The sequence below is a fragment of the Adiantum capillus-veneris genome, chromosome 25, assembly GCF_014529385.1.
Source record: "Adiantum capillus-veneris isolate H3 chromosome 25, ASM1452938v2, whole genome shotgun sequence".
Taxonomy (NCBI): domain Eukaryota; kingdom Viridiplantae; phylum Streptophyta; class Polypodiopsida; order Polypodiales; family Pteridaceae; genus Adiantum; species Adiantum capillus-veneris.
The window spans coordinates 69,930,735-69,951,964 of NC_140955.1; the positions used below are offsets into that span (position 1 = coordinate 69,930,735).

General features: G+C 42.2%; 1 protein-coding gene across 2 annotated transcripts; it reads left to right on the forward strand.

The window, feature by feature from the left end:
- Positions 1-15,252: 15,252 nt before the first annotated feature.
- Positions 15,253-17,975, forward strand: LOC147425070 (protein GRAVITROPIC IN THE LIGHT 1-like). Of its 2 annotated transcripts, XM_086500196.1 has the most exons (4): positions 15,253-15,454; positions 15,583-16,979; positions 17,288-17,355; positions 17,569-17,975. In XM_086500196.1, the coding sequence occupies exons 1-4, from the start codon at positions 15,439-15,441 to the stop codon at positions 17,642-17,644; spliced, it is 1,557 nt and encodes a 518-aa protein (XP_086356322.1). In that variant the 5' UTR covers positions 15,253-15,438; the 3' UTR covers positions 17,645-17,975. The 2 variants fall into 2 exon arrangements, with proteins under 2 accessions (XP_086356322.1, XP_086356320.1); XM_086500194.1 differs by lacking the exon at positions 17,569-17,975 and having other exon boundaries at positions 15,255-15,483; positions 15,583-17,391.
- The last annotated feature ends 3,255 nt before the right edge of the window (positions 17,976-21,230 follow it).

A 21,230-nucleotide genomic window follows, 5' to 3' on the forward strand; every position in this document is an offset into this window, starting at 1 on the left:
CATTTATTGAAATATTATCTACTTCAGAACCCTCATAGTAACGGGCTAGAAAAATACATCCAATGAAGGTTAGAATTTGAAGCTTTTTCTTGTAAGTACACTAAAATTGGTGTAGATTTCTCGGTTTTCTTAATCGCAAGCTCAAAATCTAATCGAGGTTTTATAATTTCAAATTGATTAAAATACAAAGCACCCCGGTTTTTCTCTAGCACGTCACCTTTGTATGACCTTTGTGATAAATTCTCAAAACCAATCCATGCAAACGCAGACCAATTTCAGCACGGGATGACACCGCTTTCGACGACGACAAATTTAAGTGCTATTATAGTGGGGTGAGAGACGCAGCTACTGTAGCTTTTTGTTTTTTTATATAAAATCAGCAACTTGTCAAAAGAGGGTACCACTTACTTACTGGATCTAATTGTAGATTTAATTATAGAAATCCCTAAGATCCCAATCCTCTTCTCTCACAATCTCAGATGTAGCTGATTGCTACCCAAAACTACCCGTTGCCCAAAACTTTGGAGGAGGGTCTAACCCCAAAATTTCGGGGTTCGACACTATCAGGTGTGCTAGGCCACTTAGGCATAGTCCTAGAGTGAGAGCACCATGTGAAAAAGAATGCCTCTGCATGCCTCCCTCATCCCCATTTATCGCCCTTTCTTTGTCATTGGGCTCATGCTGCTATTGTCATTGGCAAGCGGCTTGGAGTACACAACCTCTCTACCACCAATAATGGCAGGCAGTATTTATGCTTCTGCATTTTTTCTTGATCCTAAATCTTATGGGACATCTTTAAAAGATTCTCACTATTATGTATTTTCAAAATGTGTATCACATACTTGATCAAATTATATTAAAAAAAGGACTCTTTTGGCATGTTGGAGAAGCCAAACAAGTGTGTCGAAATGGGTCTCGGCACTCACCTCAAGGTCAACCCTAGCTTGCCTAAGGTCAAAGGAGTTTTTAACACTAACTTCTAGATGTCTTTAATGAAGCTAACCCTAAGGTCTTTAAGCTCCATTAGGTAGCATTGCTCTTTAACATACTATCTCTCATTTGGACCCCTTTAACCTTGGCCCCGTGTTGAGACAAATCCATAAGCACATGTCTATATTCTAACCCTTGTTCCCGTTTATTCTCCCACATTAAATGATCAGTTTAATATGAGAAAATCATTTGGATTGGTTAGATATTAGATTTTATGACACATGCTACTGTGAATATCTCTATGCAAGTTTAGTTTGGCCCTCTCCTTGGGATGGATTCATCTTTTAATGATTTCAAGACCTTTAGTAAGTGGTGCTGTTATTGATATGGATGGTTGTCCACCTTTATGCCGATGAGTGCAGCTAGTTAGTCCGAAGAGTTGTCGGAGGATGTAGTCTTTGCATAGTTGTTGTAAACAGTGAAAACGACTGCCACACTAGGGCACCTATGCTAGTAATTACCGGTATCAATGTGCTAGTTAGTGAAGTAGCCAGCACAAGGAACAATCAGTTAGAAGCCAGTTGAAAGCTAAAAATAGGACCCATTACTTCATTTTTGGGGATTCGATCCTTGAGTTCCCAATCCTAAACCTAATATCATTACACATATGTAGCCTAGAGCTGTTTGTACATTGTAACTCTCATTAGTTGGAAGCTTGACCTCGTTTGCATACAACATTTTGGTTTGAATAATACAATTCCAGATTCAATTCTCAATCTTCATGTCACTCTCCTTTCTGTTCCAGTTTTGTCTTTCAATTATACTTAAGTTTGATCTGAAGTCTTTTGACTGATCTAAACTAACTCTAACTACTAAACTACTGGAATAGCTGTTTGAAAGTGTCCAGCTCATTCCATTTTGGCTCACGATGGCTTGACCTAAGTTGCTCCAGACAAGCGACCTATCTCCCAGTTGGTGTTAGAGCCATTAAATATTAGATAAGCCGTCCATAAGCGTTACGGAAGGTCGACGGCCAACTACCATATTCATGCATGATACAAATCGTGTCAATCCAATTCAGGAGGAATCAAAGTGGGGCTCTAAAACTGAACAAGAACCTAGTAATGAGACCGATGTGGCCCTAGGGCCACAGACAATAGAGGAATCAAGGGATTCCCAACACTCCACTCATTCAAGGAGAAGGCGGGTTGAACGTGATGAATGAAGGTACCGATCCCATGGATCCCAGAAAAGTCGGAAACACAATGAAGAAAGCGAGGGCAATAAACAAAGTCACAGATCAATGCACAAATCGACAAAGAAGAAAGTAGAGGATACAATGTTACGGATGTAATAGAATTGGCCTATTTAATTTGAGAGTAGCGGAAATTAATGAGAGTACCTTAACTTTGTGAGAATAGAGGGTGAACATAATTGAAGATAGCAACATAATCATAGCAATTAGCTAACTTGGCATGAACAATACTTTTGCAAGAGAGAGAATTTAGAGAACATGACAACAGTTTAGGACCGGATTTATGTGGAGCCGGTCCCCCTCCAATAGGCATTTGTATTATGATTTCTCCCATTAAGAGAGACTTGTTACAATACAATCTTTGTGTTCCTTGTGACCTAGGTTATGCAATGAAGATGGAAAGCTTCATGCATCACGAACATAACATAAACTTGAAGAAAGCTTTAACTATCCCAAGCCTCAGTCTCAAGACCTCAAACACCTTCGAAGGTGGAGAGAGCTAGCAGGGAATGAGGGTAGGGAAGAGGAAGAAGAAACATTTCGTAGGAGAAAGAATTAGCATAATAATGAAGAAGAAGGAGATGGCAAGATTAAGCATTGAAGAATGGCTCTTGGTTGGATTTGCACTCCATATCCAAGAGCGTTGGTGTAGGCTCTCAACCTCTACTTGCTTGGAGAAGGAGAGGGAGCTCTTGCACTTTGCATAGCACACAATGCGAGTGTTTGTGAGTGTGTATGGGTGAGTATACCCCCTAAGCAACCCCCTAGCTTGCTTGGGTCGACCCCCCCTTGTAGCTCATGCTTGAAGCTCATTGGACCCCTCCAGGCCTAGCCAATCACACGCAGGAGGTATTACAAGCAGCAAGGGTAGCCTTGAGACAAGTGTCCCCCTTTCCCCTTTGAGAGAGAGGGCTAGATAAATGCTAAATCATTTAATTAAATCTCCTAAATTATTATTGGACCCATTGGGTGGCCAACCAATAGGCTTCAGGCACACCATGAGGGCAACATGAGGAGGAACTTGACAAGTGTCCCTTTTGCTTTCTTTGTACCATGCATGCCTTGTGTGAGTGTGTGAGTGTTCTCTCTCATCCCCCCTCATGTAGGGCTCGCACCCTCCTTGTAGGGATTGAATCTTTGACTTTTTGACACCTCAAGCCCCTCATGCATAGGCCCAGTTCCCACCACAAGCTTGGCTCATAGGCACTTTAAGCTTGGGTTGGGTTCTCACCTCAAGTGCAACCCTAGCATCTCAAGCATGTCAAGCACCTCAAGCATCTCAATAATTAAGCACCTCAAGCATCTCAAGCACCTCAATCATCAAGCACCTTAGTCATCAAGCATAACAAGCAGGACAAGCACCTCGAGCTGGGTCGGGTTCCCGCGCCTCAAGCTCAGCCCTAGCTTACCTAAGGTCAAAGGCCTTTTACACACATTATTGGAGGTCTTCGATGAAGCTAGCCATAAGGTCTTATGCTCCATTTGTTAGCCTTGCTCTTTGATAGACCATTTCTCATTTGGACCCCTTTACCATTGGCCCCGTGTTGAGATAGATCTATAAGCACATGTCTATATCTTAACGCATGTTCCTGTTTATTCTCCCACATTAAGTGATCAATTTAATATGAGAAAATCATTTGGGTTGGTTAGATATTAGATATTAGATTTTATGACATTACCTCTCTCTTGAAATCATAGTCGTCCTCGACTATGAGGTAGAAGAGATAAAGCCTTAGTCATTAGTCAATTTTACTTAGCGGGTAGAGGATCCCTTTTTACCCTATGACATCTTTCCAAGATGGATGACTAATCCATTTGGTGCTTGGGAGACATAGCTGCCATAAGCATGTCTGCTCTTTAGTCCATTTCATTCTCCCAAAGTAGAGTGACAAATTCTACTTGGTGTTTGAGAGACGTCGTCATCACAAACATGATTCTAAGCATGCATACTAGTTAAATTTGTGCACAATTAAAAAGAGGACTAGTCTTATAAGACAAAAACATGAGTCATTTAAAAGAAATTTGTACATTTGCTTACTCTAATGTAGCATTGTAAGCATTGACAAGGTTCATACTATCTTTAAGCTGTATTCCTTGCATCCATCTGGCATCTTCAAAAGGATAATTTTGGAACTTAATAAGATAACGTCGGATAATCTTACCATGTCGTAGTACCTAGCTTGTCTTCATGCCGAAGGACAGCTTCGGGTTGTAGCACCTCTTCTTGGTCTTCAACTTCGGGAGGGTCTTCAATAATTGGTTCAGTTGGTGGCTCTCCTTTGTAGGGCTTAAGTAGGCTTACATGAAAGGCATTGTGTATGAGCCAATGGTTGGGCAACTTGAGTTGATAAGCCGTCTCATTGATGGGCTTCAAGATTTGGAAATGACCATAGTATCTTTTTGCTAGTTTAGCATAATACTTTTGATGGCCCGTAGGATTTTGCCCGTCGTTTGCCTTAATCGAGCCTTAGGAAACTTGAGTAAGACCCAATCATTTTCTTTGAACATTAAGGCTCTTCTGTGCTTATCAGCCATCAGCTTTTTGCCTTTGTTGAGAGATGGATATAGCCTCCTTAATCTTTTGAAAAGATTCTTGTAGGTCATGGCTATACTCATTGGCGATGAAGATCTTTCCATGTACTTTGAGTAGCAAGGGACTTTTAGGTCTTCCCTCAATGATCTCAAAAGGTGCTTTTCCCGTAGAAGTATGTATCATAAATGCCCAAGACTCGTTCATCAATATTGAGCCTTTGGCTCTCATATGCTATGGCATGCCCTTCTTGAAGCAAAACTGCTCCAAGGCAATCACCACAAGCATCACATTGGACCTCAAATGGCTTTGAGAGATCCGGAAGCACGAGGACTGGTTGGGAAGTAAGCTTCTCTTTGAGCTTTTCAAAAGCATTTTGCTCCTTAGCAGTCCATACAAACTTAACGTTCTTCTTAGTTAAGTCATGTAGTGGTCCTGCTACTTGAGAGAATTTTGCTATGAAGCGTCTATAGTATGCACACATACCAACAAAGCTTCTTAGCTCATGTAGATTTCTTGGGTTAGGCCATGCTTTTATTACCTCTAACTTTGATGGATCCATTCGGATACCATCTTTAGAGATAATATGACCTAGGTATTGAATCTCTTGAAGGAAGAATTCACTTTTCTTTTGGTTGAGAAAAAGCTTGTTCTCCCTCAATGCTTGAAAAATCACTTGGAGATGTTGCTTATGTTCCTCCAAAGACTTGGAGTAGATGATGATATCATCAAAGAACACTCTAGTGAATTTGCGGTATGGTCTAAAAATTTTCTCCATCAAATGATTGAACGTAGTTGGTGCATTAGTTAAGCCAAAAGGCATGACTAGATATTCATAAAGACCAAATGTTGTGCGAAACGAGGTCTTTAAGATATCTTCATCCACTATCCTTATTTGATGATAGCCACTCTTAAGGTCAATCCTACTAAAGTAGGTAGAGCCTTGTAGCTTATCAAACAGATCTTCTACCCGACGTATGGGAAATCTGTTTTTGATAGTGATATGGTTTAGTGCTCGATAGTCCCCACACATACGGTATGTACCATCTTTCTTTTGCACTAAAAGGACTAGAGAACAAAAGGGAGAGGAACTAGGCCTCACCATCCCTTTGTCTACCAGCTCTTGTACTTGCCTCATGATCTCCTCTTGTTGAGCTTGTGAGACTCGATAAGGAGGCTTGTTAGGTGGTGAGCTTCCAGGAAGGAGCTCACCACCTAACAAAAGGGAGAGGAACTAGGCCTCACCATCCCTTTGTCTACCAGCTCTTATACTTGCCTCATGATCTCCTCTTGTTGAGCTTGTGAGACTCGATAAGGAGGCTTGTTAGGTGGTGAGCTTCCAGGAAGGAGCTCAATGCGATGGTCATCATCCCCTCGTTTTGGAGGTAAGTCCATAGGGATATCATCGATGAACACATCTTGGAATCCTTTTAGAAAATTAGACAAGTCTAACTCTTCTTGATTCCTACCATTTACATTTGATGAAACATTAGTATCTTTTAGAGACACTTTGACAAAAATCATGTATGGAGAAACTGAGCTCTTCATTGACTTATCAAAAGCAAGAGGATTTACAAGTGGAATAGTGTGACCACGCTCACTAGCATCTATGTACATGTTCTTGCCCCTATAGGTGAAGTAGATTCTCCTTTCAGGGAACTTCATGTTGGCAGCCATGCGATCAAACCATGGTGCCCCTAGGATAACATCCTCATGTTGGAGAGGAGAGATGAAGAAGTCTTCTTTGTCGACATAGCTTTGCACATGAAGCCTCAACTTCCCAATCAAGGGAGTAACGGAGACTTGTTGTCCCTTGAAAGCTGCATCAGCCACTACTATATCTCCCATCTCAAAAGCTTGAATGCCCAACTTGGTGGCCAACTCCGTTGATATGAAGTTGAGAGTAGAGCCAGGGTCAAACAAGATGAAGGCATCATGCTCTCTTACCTTTCCCCAAGCATAGGAAAGGGATGATCCTTTGCAATGAGCATCCTCTTTTGGAGCTTCGATGGTGGAAGCCCTAGGAGTCTCATTGCGAGTATTCTTCTTGGGGCAAGAACGATAGCCATGTCCTTGCTCCCCACACTTGAAACACTTATGGTCCTTGCGAAAAGTTTCAAGCTCTTCAGGAGAGAGTTTGTTTTTACCTTTGTAAACTCCCTTCTCCTTGGACCGATTGTTGTTGTTGCTGGAAGTGACTTGGGAAGTATTTTGAACATTGGTTTTCCCCTTTGCATCATTTTTGTCTTTGTTTTCCATGGGCTTGACATTACGTCTAGCCCCTTGATGGAAATTGATGCGTGAAGCAACCATGGTGTGATGGATTACTTCGGTAATAGTACTAAGCCGTTGAGAGTTGATGTATTCGGCCATCTCTTCAGGTAATCCCGCACAGAATTGCTGCCTTTGCTTGACAAAGTCTATCTTTTGAAAGACAGTAGCCTTGAGATGTAAATCCCAAAACTTGTCTACGTACTTGTGGATAGACTCATGAGAGAGAAGCTTCAAGCTGCGCCATTCAGTAAGCACTTTGTCTTTTGCATCGCTTGCAAGGAATTGCTTCATGATGGAAACTCGTAGAGTTTTCCATGTCTTTGGGGCTTCACCATTTCCACGAAGGCTAGCCCACCATTGACGAGCTGATTTTTGGAAGTGCATAGCTACATGGCGTAGCTTGGAGGACTCTGTGAAGCCCTCGTCTCCAAAGGCCGCATCAAATTGCTGGATGAAGGCCAACACTTTGTCGGTAGCACCAAAGGTGCCATCATAGGTGAGAAAAGAGATACTCTTTCCTCCCTCCTTGAACTTCTTTAGCTTTTGTGACCTTCGCCATGCAGGAAATGATTTGCGATGTCCTCCCCTCTTGTATTCTCTAGGCGAATAGCCATAACTTTCGTCAGAAGAGGAGGAAGGTGAAGAAGAAGGAGAAGAGGGTGACCTCTTCCTAGCCCTTTTCTTCCTTTGTTTCCTCTCTTGCCTTTCAGAGTGATGAGGAGAAGGACTATGTGTTGATCTTTTCCTCTTGGGAAGAGTGGGCGATCGTCTAGACCGCCGTCTTCGTGGAGCCACATCTTCAGAGGAACTTAAACTTTCATTGCTTTCTTGTTCTTTGGATTCCTCCTCTGGAATGGGAGAGAGTCTTCTTTTGGGGGTCTCTTCAAGAGGCCTCCTAAGCTCTCTCTCCTCTTGGAGAGGAAGGGAAATTCCATAAGCACGAAGTTGTTGAGTAACTTCGGCTTGCAAAGCAGGGTTGCCTATAGCTTGCTGCAACCTAGTGACGAGATAATTCACAAACATGGGAGCATCATCATTAGCACCTTCATGTGCAAAATCAAAGCTATCAATGTTCATTCTACTCTCTTGATTATTGTCAGCCATGTTAACAAAATTTATGTATGTACTTAGTGTATGCTTTGGCAATTCAAAACCTTAGTTGCCACTCCTCTTAGCCTTTGAAAATCGGCTCTTAAGTATCTACACCCACGGCTCGAAGTGGTTAATTATAGAGAGTAGAGGAGTAGGTCTAACATAGCAGAGTTGCCAAGGGCTAGCTCCTTTCGGACTTCTTATGGCTCAATAATGGTAAATCCGTAGGCAAGTCTAAAAAGACTCCATTATTAAGTCCAAAGCTCCCAAGGTGTGCACCATCCCGCACAGAGTGGGCTCAACAAAACCAATAATAGATCCCAGTTCCACTTACCCTAATATAATTAACAACATCAACCATTTATAGGCTACTTAAGGACCTCTCTTCTTAAGCAAGAAAAGAGAAACCAAATTCTCTAATACCAATGTAATAGAATTGGCCTATTTAATTTGAGAGTAACTTTGTGAGCATAGTGGGTGAACATAATTGAAGATAGCAACATAATCATAGCAATTAGCTAACTTGGCATGAACAATACTTTTGCAAGAGAGAGAATTTAGAGAACATGACAACAGTTGAGGACCGGATTTATGTGGAGCCGGTCCCCCCTCCAATAGGCACTTGTATTATGATTTCTCCCATTAAGAGAGACTTGTTACAATACAATCTTTGTGTTCCTTGTGACCTAGGTGATGCAATGAAGATGGAAAGCTTCATGCATCAAGAACATAACATAAACTTGAAGAAAGCTTTAACTATCCCAAGCCTCAATCTCAAGACCTCAAACACCTTCGAAGGTGGAGAGAGCTAGCAGGGAATGAGGGTAGGGAAGAGGAAGAAGAAACATTTCGTAGGAGAAAGAATTAGTTCCTCACTTATCATAACTCTTGTTGCTAGCATACATAATAGCATAATAATGAAGAAGAAGGAGATGGAAAGCTTAAGCATTGAAGCATGGCTCTTGGTTGGAATTGCACTCCATATCCAAGAGTGTTGGTGAAGGCTCTCAATCTCTACTTGCTTGGAGAAGGAGAGGGAGCTCTTGCACTTTGCATAGCACACAATGAGAGTGTTTGTGAGTCTGTGTGGGTGAGTATAACCCCTAAGCAACCTCCTAGCTTGCTTGGGTCGACCCCCCCTTGTAGCTCATGCTTGAAGCTCATTGGACCAGGCCTAGCCAATCACAAGCAGGAGGCATTACAAGCAGCAAGGGTAGCCTTGAGACAAGTGTCCCCCTTTCCCCTTTGAGAGAGAGAGCTAGATAAATTTTAAATCATTTAATTAAATCTCCTAAATTATTATTGGAACCCTTGGGTGGCTAGGCTTCAGGCACACCATGAGGGCAACATGAGGAGGAACTTGACAAGTGTCCCTTTTGCTTTCTTTGTACCATGCATGCCTTATGTGAGTGTGTGAGTGTTCTCTCTCATCCCCCCTCATGTAGGGCTCGCACCCTCCTTGTAGGGATTGAATCTTTGACTTTTTGACACCTCAAGCCCCTCATGCATAGGCCCAGTTCCCACCACAAGCTTGGCTCATAAGCACTTTAAGCTTGGGCTAGGTTCTCACCTCAAGTGCAACCCTAGCATCTCAAGCATGTCAAGCACCTCAAGCATCTCAAGCACCTCAATCATCAAGCACCTCAAGCACCTTAGTCATCAAGCATAACAAGCAGGACAAGCACCTCGAGCTGGGTCAGGTTCCCGCGCCTCAAGCTCAGCCCTAGCTTACCTAAGGTCAAAGGCATTTTACACACATTATTGGAGGTCTTCAATGAAGCTAACCCTAAGGTCTTATGCTCCATTTGTTAGCCTTGCTCTTTGATAGACCAGTTCTCATTTGGGCCCCTTTACCATTGGCCCCGTGTTGTGATAGATCTATAAGCACATGTCTATATCTTAACGCTTGTTCCCGTTTATTCTCCCACATTAAGTGATCAATTCAATATGAGAAAATCATTTGGGTTGGTTAGATATTAGATATTAGAATTTATGACAACGGATCACTACAGCAAAAGAAGATCCAGAGAGAAGAAGTCAATTCACAAAGCCAGAACCAGTCATACTGCTAAACATTCCAGTAATCTGAAATTTTTCTTCCCAATGTTCAAAGGTGGAAAGAAGGATGATCCCTATGTTCATATCCAAGATTTTGAGCAATATGTAGAACTACATGATATAGATGAAGATGAATGGGGGGAGTATTTCCCACAGACAATCCATCTTCCTCATCTACAACACACACAACAAGCTCCACACCCTCATACTCTTCACCATCTGCTACCACACCTTTTTACCATAAACCTAATACCCCAAAGCTCACAGGTTTTTCCTTTTCAACCACCACAACAGTGTCTTCGTCCTCGCAATAGCTGATCAACAGAGTTACATGAAGATTGTCGAAGAGCTCAGAGTATGGAAACCTAATACCCCAAAGCTCACATGCTTTTCCTTTTCAACCACCAAAACAGTGTCTTCGTCCTCGCAACTAATCAATAGAGTTACATGAAGATTGTCGAAGAGCTCAGAGTATGGTACGAAGGGGAAACCACTGAATGGGCTGCCTGAAAGCAAGTGCTGGAAGATGTACTCAAGAAAGATCTAGTTCCAGATATGCTTCAATCACTTCTGAATTTTCAGCTCAAAATGGGTCAATGGAACAATTGTACTGCTTCGGCTTGCGGTTTGTCTTGTGAAGGTTTATGTAGCATTGTGTTGGTGTCATTAGCCTCTTCAACTTTGTCCCTTCCTATCGACACCTATGTTGTTACCTATACCGATCCACACCTTCAATTTTTTGTTCCTTGGGGATCTGAAGGAGTTTTTACACCTATGGTTCAATTGTATTTTGAAGTTTATAGTGTGTGCCTCTTTCACAGTATCTTTTGTAATATCAAAGGGGACAAGCCCTATGAGAGAGAGAGAGAGAGAGAGAGAGAGAGGGAGAGAGAGAGAGAGAGAGAGAGAGAGAGAGAGAGAGAGAGAGAGAGAGAGAGAGAGAGAGAGAGAGAGAGAGAGAGAGAGAGAGAGAGAGAGAGAGAGAGAGAGAGAGAGAGAGAGAGAGAGAGAGAGAGAGAGAATTCATTATTATTCTCGTTTTTTTCCTAGAAAGACATATTAGTAACACAATGTATATTAGTCTTTGGGGTGTGTGTGTGTGTGTGTGTGTGTGTGTGAGAGAGAGAGAGAGAGAGAGAGAGAGAGAGAGAGAGAGAGAGAGAGAGAGAGAGAGAGAGAGAGAGAGAGAGAGAGAGAGAGAGAGAGAGAGAGAGAGAGAGAGAGAGAGAGAGAGAGATCACCTTATACTTTTGGCTGTCTCTACGCCTTTTCAAAGATAATACTATTATAAACAAGATTGCAGAGCATTCAAACTCTTTCATGGTCTTATGAAGTGCAACATGAATACCAAGGAATAGCTTGAGAATTTGTTATCTTTTATGTAATGCGAGGTAGCTCAATAAATCTTTGGCTAGTGTTGTATTATGATACATGTCATTCATTAAGATCTTCAATATGGGCTGCTTTGTGGGTGTCGATGGTGCTCCATATTTATGATGTCCTTAAGGTTGTCCTAGTGGCGAGTGTGACTTGTTAGTCGTAGGAGTTATGTTGTCCGTAAGGTTGTCGTGGTGGCAAGTGTGACTTACTAGTTGTAGGAGTTATCAGTGGATGTCGTCTTGGCATAGTTGTAATGCTTGGGTTTGCATTATGTTTTGTGCAAAAATTGTGTAGCACTATACTGTTGTCATCAGCCTACATATATGTTGTTCCGATCCATGCGTTCTTCCCCTCAGTTTTGTGGTCCTTAGAGGTATTGATGGGTTTTTTGCCTGTGGTTGTGGGGGGGGGGGGGGGGGGGGGGGGGGGGAGAGAGAGAGAGAGAGAGAGAGAGAGAGAGAGAGAGAGAGAGAGAGAGAGAGAGAGAGAGAGAGAGAGAGAGAGAGAGAGAGAGAGAGAGAGAGAGAGAGAGAGATAATAACTAATATCTAATTCTCCTAAATGATTTTCTCATGTTAAACTGATCATTAATATGGGGAAGTACCAAGGGAGAAAAAGCTAGAATATTGGTTAGGCTGGCAGACCGGTCACAGTAGGGATCCAAAGGGGGGGCCATCTGCAAAAGAGAAATGTGCATCAATGGGCTTCGAAGACCCTAAGGTTCAGCCCATTAAGACTTCCAAAATGCTAAGGTTCCAAAATTCAAAGGTAATGTCCAATGGCCAAAGTGTGGGGGAATTGGATAGTCAGGGGAAGACTAAAAAGTCTTCCCACATCCCTATCTAGGAGGGGGCGAGCCATATTAGTAGGGGATGAGAGAGAAACACACACCCACTCTTCCAAGCTCCCCTTTACACAAAGGGCATAGTGGACACATGTCAGCTTCCTAGCCCAGTTGCCCCCAAGGTGCACCCAAATCCTATTGGATGGCCATAGAGGTGGACCAACGAGAATTAGGCTAGAGTAAATTTAGTTTAATTCATTTAAAAACACTTGATAAAAGAACCAATAGAATTAAGCTCTCTAGAAGACTATTGGACAGTCTCCCAAGGGGTCCAATGAGCATTCAACAGCCCAATGGCTTGCTTGATTCCTATTGGCCAGAAGACTAAGAGGTCCAATGAGAGTTTAATTGCATTATTTAAATACCTAAAGCTCTCACAAAAGGGGAAAGGGGGACACATGTCACAAGGCTATCACTTATGCTTCTTAATTGTCATTGGCTAAAAGCTTTGCAGTGGCCAACAGGATGCCAACATGAGCAAATAGCAAGAGGGGTCGACCAAGAGAGAGAGGGGGACTGATTTTTGGAAGGAATTCACACACACACACACACACACACACACACACACACACACACACACACACACACACACACACACACACACACACACACACACACACACACACACACACACACAATCTCATGTGTGAAGTAAAGAAGACTATCTCCTTCTCAAGCTTTAATGGAAGGCTCATCATCTACTCCAAGCTTGTGAGAAGGGAGGCCTACACCAATAACTCTTGGCTTTGTGATGCAAATCCAACCAAGAGCCAAGCTCCAATGCAGGCTCATCTCCTCTATCATGCTAATTACTAAGCTATTAAGAGTGATTATGTGAGGAGACATACTTCTTTCTTGTAAGAATACTCCTTCCTCTCGATCTACTCTCATACCCCGCTAGCTCTCACCATCTTTAAAGGTGTGTGAGGTCTTGGGTTTGAGATCATGAGGGAATTGATGTTGTATTTTCAAGTGTAAGCTTGGTGCTTGAAGCTTCCATCTTCATTGCATCAGCAAGTTATTGAAGGAACACAAATTATTGTATTGTAAAATGTCTCCCTTGATGGGGGAAACGTATAATACAAAGCCTTTTGGAGGGGGGACCGGCTCCAAGTAAATCCGGTCCTCAACTGTTGTCAATAGCTTAATTTCTCTCTCTTTTTGAAGTATTGTTCATGCCTATCTAACTAGGTGTTATGCTTCTGTTGCTCTCTCTATCCAAGCACTCTTGCTATGCTCATTAGGAATCTAGTCTTAATGAGATGCTCACTATGTCTATGTTATTTTTCGCTACACACAAGTTACTAGACCATTAAATGTTACACACACACACACACACACACACACACACACACACACACACACACACACACACACACACACAGAGGGTTGAACGAAAAGGGCAACTGCTCTCTTTAATTGTTGACCTCTATGTTAGCAAGTTACAATCCCAAATCTTATTGTCCTATGAATGAAAATAAAGAAATAGGCAAAGCTTTTGAGGCGATTTTTTTCTTTTGTAATGGCCATTGGCAACCTTCTCTCTCTAGTTTATCGGCTCATGACCATCTAAGGAGTAGGATCAAGCGACATGCGCCAATGTCTTCTCTTTTTTTCCGATAGAGGCGAGCCAAGTTGTATTTAGATAGCCACAATATGTACAAGCGCAAGGGACGAATCCTTGCAAAGTAAAATTAGCTCTTTGTTTAATACAAAGTAAGTTATTCCTCTTAGCAAGCCTCGTACATATGTGACATGGGACTCGACTGAAAGGATCAAAGGCAGAGAGACATGTCTGCGCAGATCCCGAGGTGCAATGGTAGTGACAAAAAATTTTGTCTGCAGAGATAGAGCTCTAGTCACACCCTATCTTGGGGCTCGAACCTCACGTCGTGGAGTACCCAAGCTTGTCCACCTAGCCAAGGCACCCCGCACATAGGTTCCTGTGTTTATAATTATATGAATGGATATTCTTGTCGGATGATGTGCCACTTATCCGACGGCAAAGATCAGACCAGCAGAGTCCAACAGTGACACCCAACCATCGATCCCTTGAGCCCACTGTCCCATCCCGTCCCATGATCCCTTGAGTCTGTCCCATGTCGCATATATACGATGCTTAGAGCTGGGTTGCGCCCGTGCTAGTGGGGGGAACGGGGGCAAGGCTGTAGACCAGGTCGCACCACTGTGGTGAGTTTGTGGGAGCGATTTTGCAGGAGTGGATGACAACGCCATGAAGGCTTGTGATTGGAAGGCTACAACCTACGAAACTGGAGATGAAAGGCTTGCGAAAATATAGCTTATTACCTACCTTTTACGAAGTGCTACCAGGGTTATCTTTTGCATTCGACAATTCTGGCATGTTCTTCTCCTTTACTCAGAATGGACTGTCCTCTCCCCCCATTTCCCCCATTAACCCTCGGTGCGACTCTGCTCTTACGAGGGAGTCCTCTCTCTGTAGGCCAGAATCAAATGGATGTGGGCTGATGGGCAACAATGATCGCCACGTCACAATTTGAGCGTTTGCTTTTTGCAACTTGGAGGTCCAATTATTTATTTATTACGTGTCCACAAGATGGCCGCTACGTGGTGATGCGCGTGCCAATTGTTTGACCGGTGAGGGCCAGCTACCAGTTCAAACACATGTTTCTAATGTGGAGGCACGAGGCCCGCCACGTCACCGTTCTCCCGAGCTTGTGGCTGGAGCACTGCCAGCATGGATGCTTATTTGGCAGCAATTATTCACCTTTTGCATCTCTGATTGATGACAGTCTGGCACTTTTCTGATGACATGGTGCACTTGATTCCGTAACACGACACGTGTCGCAGGCTGAATGGTGTACGTCGACAAAGTGGGGTCCAGGTTTTCTGTGCTTAGAGGAACGAGCTCAGCATCTTTGCGCCTCCAGCAGTCCAGCTTTCGTGTTGACATAGCGGCCTCACCCTCTCCTCAAGGATCGAAACCCTAGTTTTCAGAGCAGGTCTCGCCATCGCTGTGCATTTGTACACATCTCGTCCCGCTTGTCTACTCTTCGACCTCATCATGCCCCAGCTGAAGCGAGAATCACCATCGCCATGCCCCACGCTCCTGGTGTAGCTCTCATTCATTCCGCAGAAAATGTGCTCATTCCGTTACCTTCTGCAGAATCTTTCTCACGAGTTGTTTTGCAATTGCTTGATTCTGCATACTCATGTATATTCTTTATGTAACGCTTGCAGACCGCATCACCGTAGGGAAAATGCAAACATCTTCTCAGCCTTCATCGTCAAATGGAAGCAGTCATGCGCATGGTGCTGGTTATCTTCGGAAGGTGGCTCGCTCTTACAGAACTCGGCTTGCTAATGGCAAGAATGGAGGCAAGTCAGCACAGAAAATAGTGGCTTCTTCAGAAGATCCAGGCATCAACAGCGACAACGCGGCTTCAGATGGTAGTAGTGGCATTGCCTCCGCTTCCATGGATGCGGAGAACACAGATGCTGAGAGCTCTAAATCTCAATCATCTCTAACATACGATCCGACTGAGATAAGTTTGAAAGTCCAGGTAATGGAAACCTTGATTACCAACGTGTTTTCGACTATCTCCTCTTTGAAAAGTGCCTATATGCAGCTTCAGTCTGCTCATGTGCCTTACGACCCTGACAAGATTCAAATTGCTGACAAAGCTGTAATCTCTGAGCTCAAGCGGCTTTCTGAACTAAAGCACACTTACAGGGAGAGGCTGGCTATTGTATCCTCTGGTCAGGGTGATGATGAGCCTGCACTCTCCACAGAGGGGGAGGGTGAGAAGAAATCAGAGATTTTGAAATCATATGAAGGTATTATAAGCAATTTTCACAATGAGATTCAAAAGAAAAATTCAGTTGTGGAGAATCTAAAGGACATGCTTGCTCAGACGACTTTGAAGAAGGAAAAGCTTGAGCGGCGAGTGAAACGGTTAGAACAGAAGCTAACTAAAGACCCCCTTGCAAACTCTCCGGCTGATCTTTTACCCACACCGCAGCTCTTAGAGTATGTGGTTCTTGGAGCATCAGAGGCCTCTAGAAGCTTTACAAAGCTTCTTACTTCATTAATGAAAGTTGCACACTGGGATTTAGACGCCGCAGCAAATTCAATTGAGCCGGGGATCACCTATGCTAGGAGGACACATAAGAAGTTCGCCTTTGAGTCTTATGTTAACCACCGAATGCTAAGTGGCTTTGAGAGCGAGAATTTCTTTGTCAGCAGCTCCCTTTCGACCGTGCTCGATCCTGAGAAGAATAGCCAGGAATGCTTCAAAGAATTTCAAGAATTGAGAAGTGCTGATCCCTTGGAGGTGATAACTAACAATCCTCAAGGCAAGTTTGCGAAGTACTGTTTGAAAAGGTTTTTGGATGTTGTTCACCCCAAAATGGAAGAGTCATTTTTTGGAAACATAGAGCACAGGAAGCAAGTTTTAGCTGGCATTCATCCCAAAAGCCAGTTTTATCAGAATTTTCTGAAACTGGCAAAAGCTATGTGGATACTGCATAGGCTAGCTTTTTCGTTTGAGCCGAATGCGAGGATCTTCCAAGTGCAGAGAGATGCGGAGTTTTCACCATTGTACATGGAAAGCATAGCGCAATTAGGGGAATCAGATGTAAGCACGTCTGGTGCGACAATGAATGTTGGTTTTACAGTTATGCCTGGGTTTAGAGTAGAGAAGACCATCATCAAGTGCCAAGTTTATATAGTGGCTATGCCTAGTCCTGATTCGCAGCAAAGTTGAGGTCCTCTTTAGGCTAATCTGTAAAATGTGTTGCACATCTCACAGGAGGTAGCATGAATTAGTATACATAGGACATAATCTACATACAGGAGGCACAATATTTTGGCAGTTCGCTGGTAACTTGTATAATGACTCACCATCTTCTTGATCACATTCAGCACACGAGAATTTTTTTGCAGGTGCTACTTGCCACTTTAGCTGCATTATACAGAAGTCTTCTATACAAATTTGTCAAGGATGCATATAGGTGCGTATTTTTTGAAGATCTTGTCTTTGGTGATTATTGGAATGTTTGATGTGTTGTCTTCTGCACAATAATCGGTAATGGCTGGTTGAACTGTAGTTCTAAGTGTTGATGCTGGTAATAATTTGTGGGTGAAATGAATAGTTATGCTAGATTTTGGAATGTAATAAGAGTTTGAGGTCAATGGCCTTGTTTGCTTCATAATGGACTGTGCAGATACAGTGTCTTTGGTCATGGTTATTGGCTTCACACCAAGCGAAGAGCCAACTCCTTATTGGATTGGGTTGTGTAAGTCCGTTCTTGCCAAGCTTGGGCCCTAGAAAAGTGAAGAAATGGTGGGCCTTGGGTTCTCATTATTTGGCCTTTGGATAATGATGTTTTAAGTAGTCTGACTATACGACGTGATTGGTCTTTCTTAACCAATCAGAAAGACCCTCCTTGGGCCAACAGAAGGAAATTTGTGAAGGCGAATGCACTCCGAAACTAGAGGCTTTGCTTCAAAGCAAAAGGGAAATCTGTGTGGACTCTTGAGTGGAATTGGAAATCTATAAAAATGATTTGCAGAAAGTAGTAATAATGTCTGATTGATGTACATTCCAATCAAAATGCCTCTCCAGATAAATAAGTCGAACCAGTAGGAAGATGACCAAGCTGGATTATATTTTCTTTCAATAGCCCTGCGCAGGGAATGTGTTTTTTTTAATATTAGGAACAGGAAATTGAATTAAAAAGGTGATAGTGTTACAACCGGGGAGAGAAGCATCCCACATAGAACATTACTATTCCGAGGAGGAGAAAGCCTAGATAAACTCAGTAATACATCAGCATGATGTCCAACACTACCATCTATGGCATTTTTGTTAATCAAAGGCATATGAGGTATATTTCTCATGTGTGGTAGGGAAGAAGTAGATAATTTTTTGATCTCTTACATGAGAGGTTGAGTTATTACCAAATCTTGGATGGAAGATGGATTCAGTTCTTTCAGTCCAGTAGGTCCATTAGTGAGTGAGTCTCCACATACTTCATAGAGGGATGCCCATCCTCATCTATTCCCCTATTAAAATCTCATTGGTTGTAATCTGTTGAGGTTGAACTTCTCTACACCAAGACTGTAGGAAATCTAATTTCTTGGCATTATGTTGATAGCCTAGAAAAATGTGTTAAAGTCTTCCTATTCATTTCACCTTCTGTTTGTCATCACCTAGCTTAGCTTGGAGAGCTCTTTCTCTTGTCCATATGCCTTGATGAAGGATAAGTCACACTAAGAAATGTTTAGATATGTATGGCAAAGCTCCATACACAAGTTGAACTTGTATATCCATTGCTTTGAGCTCTAATTTTGCTCCCATTTCTTGTCGAGCCAACTGAGGTTTTTATCAAAGTTGGGCAATTTGTCATAGCTACTATAAGCTATCCATGCATAGTTTTGGAGAGAGCTATTTGCAATGTGACATCTCACTCTCCATCAGTAATGTCATACATCTTCAATCTTGCACGCAAGTTTAGAAATAAAATCAATAGATAGGTTATAGGAGTTGGTGAGTTGGGTGGAGGGCAATCATACCTCGTTTGTCTACAGATCAGTCGAGGTTCTAATGCCAAACGAGGCAAACGATCTGAAATTTCAACCCTCCATATCTTACAAAATATTAATTGTGAGGTTTAGTAGAGAGAGGTTATCTTTGGAATCCAATCTATCCAAATGGAATCATGCTAAAGTAAGTGAGTACATAGAGCAATAACATGTGTAATGTACATCCCCTTTTGTATTTCAAACTAGTCATTTCACATGGGCCTTGATAGTTGACTTCCCTCTAGCTTTGATCTTTCGTACAGAGGTGATCATGTACCAAAGGTTCAGATTGGACCATGCCTGAAGGTAGAACCTATTTACATCCCTTTTTAGCAGGCACGTCCAGAAGGTAATATCGGAGACAACATTGGCTATCCTTATGCTTACTTGTTTTGCTGACATCCACTCAAAATTTAACACACCACCCATATCACCTCTTGATTTATGCGTATAACAAATTCTCCATACCACTTTTGAAACTTTCTATGTATCCTTTAAACCTCCTCATAAAAACCTCCTTGCGAAGGACATAACTTGATTAAACCGAAACTTAGTAGGGTTTTAGCAAGAGAGAAGATAGATTAGGAGTGAAATAGGTAATGGCTGAGAAGAAATATTTTGTAAGATATGGAGGGTTGAAATGGTTGCCACATAAATACCTTTTTCTTGGATTTGTTAAGAACCCATTCGCATCTCTGAGCTATGAAACCCATTGGTACCTGCGATAATCTAAAAATTGTTCATCTGGTATTCCTTGACAGTATGCGGAAATTACTTTCATTGGAGTTTTCCCATTAGAAGTTTTCTTACAGATTTACGGTGGTTAATTTAGGAGTCACTTGCCAGATAGAAAACGTTAAGACATTCCAAAAAAGTGTTGGCAGATTCCTTATCAGCGTTGTACAATGCATTAATCTCATTTGCAAACATTTGTAGACATAAATCAATAGCGGCGCCATAGATTTTGGTCCCTTTTAACTTACCAACTTGCATCTGTTTTATGACCAACCACCCCAAGGCATCTAACATGAAAGCAAATAACAAAGGGACAAGAGGATACCTTGTCTAATAGACCTCATAAGAGTTATAGCATCAATGAGTTCCCCATTATAGCAATCTTTGAGAATGCATTCCCAAAAGCACATAAACAATTCTTATGTATCTCTTACCGACTGCAATACCTAATCGCCTTCCATCTTGTCATAAGCTTTGTCAAAAGTTAATTTTGTGAAAGAAGGAATTGTGCTCATTTTCTAGTGTATGCTCCATGCCTTGCCACAGAGTTATGATAGCACCAAGAATAAATCCGCCTTTTATAAAATCTTTTTTTTTCTTGCAGAATAAGGCTATCCATGAGAGGATTAACTCTTCTAGCTAAAGAAAGAGCAAAAACTTTATTAATTAAGGTCAAACATGTTATGGGTCTCCAATTGCTGAGGTCTTTACTACCCTTGTTGTCCAAGAGTTTCTACCCCAGTATTAATATACACAAGAACACCTCCTTGCCTAGCAGCTTCTCACCACACCAAGAGAAGATAAGGGGCTATAAAGTCCTTGTATTGCATATAAAATTCATTGGGAATGCCATCACTTCCTAAAGACATATGAGCCTTGAGGTTATCAATAAATTCTTTGATCTCACCCTCAGAGGTCGGTTGGACAAGGAAGTGTGCTATTTTTGGAGTCATAGCCATCCCTCTCATGTGAGCAATTAGAGCCCTAGCTTCTTAGATGTTCCTATGTACTTGGGTTTACTAGAAAATTATTGGTAAGAACTCTCTAACTATAATGGATTCTTCTTACGAGACTTAGTGAAGATACCAACATCATCTTTGAGTAGGGGAATAAAGTCCATGGACTTCTTCTTCTTCCACAGATTATGTAACATTTAATGGCCTAGTAGCTTGTGTGTAGCGGAAAATAGCATGAACATAGTGAGCATTTCATTAGAATAGATTCCCAATGAGATTAAAAAGAGTGCTTGGGTGGAGAAAGCAACAAAAAGCATAACACCTAGTTAGATAACATGAACAATACTTCAAAAGAGAGAGAAATTAAGCAATTGACAACAATTGAGGATCGAATTTGCATGGAGTCGGTCCCCCCTCCAAGAGGCTTTGTATTATGGTTTCTCTCATCAAGAGAGACATTTTACAATACAATTTCTTGTGTTCCTTCAATACTAGCTAGTGCAATGAAGACGGAAACTTCAAGCACTATGCAAAACACTTATCAAACTCAACATCAATTCCCTAACGGTCTCAGACCCAAGACCTCACACACCTCTTAAGATGGTGAGAGC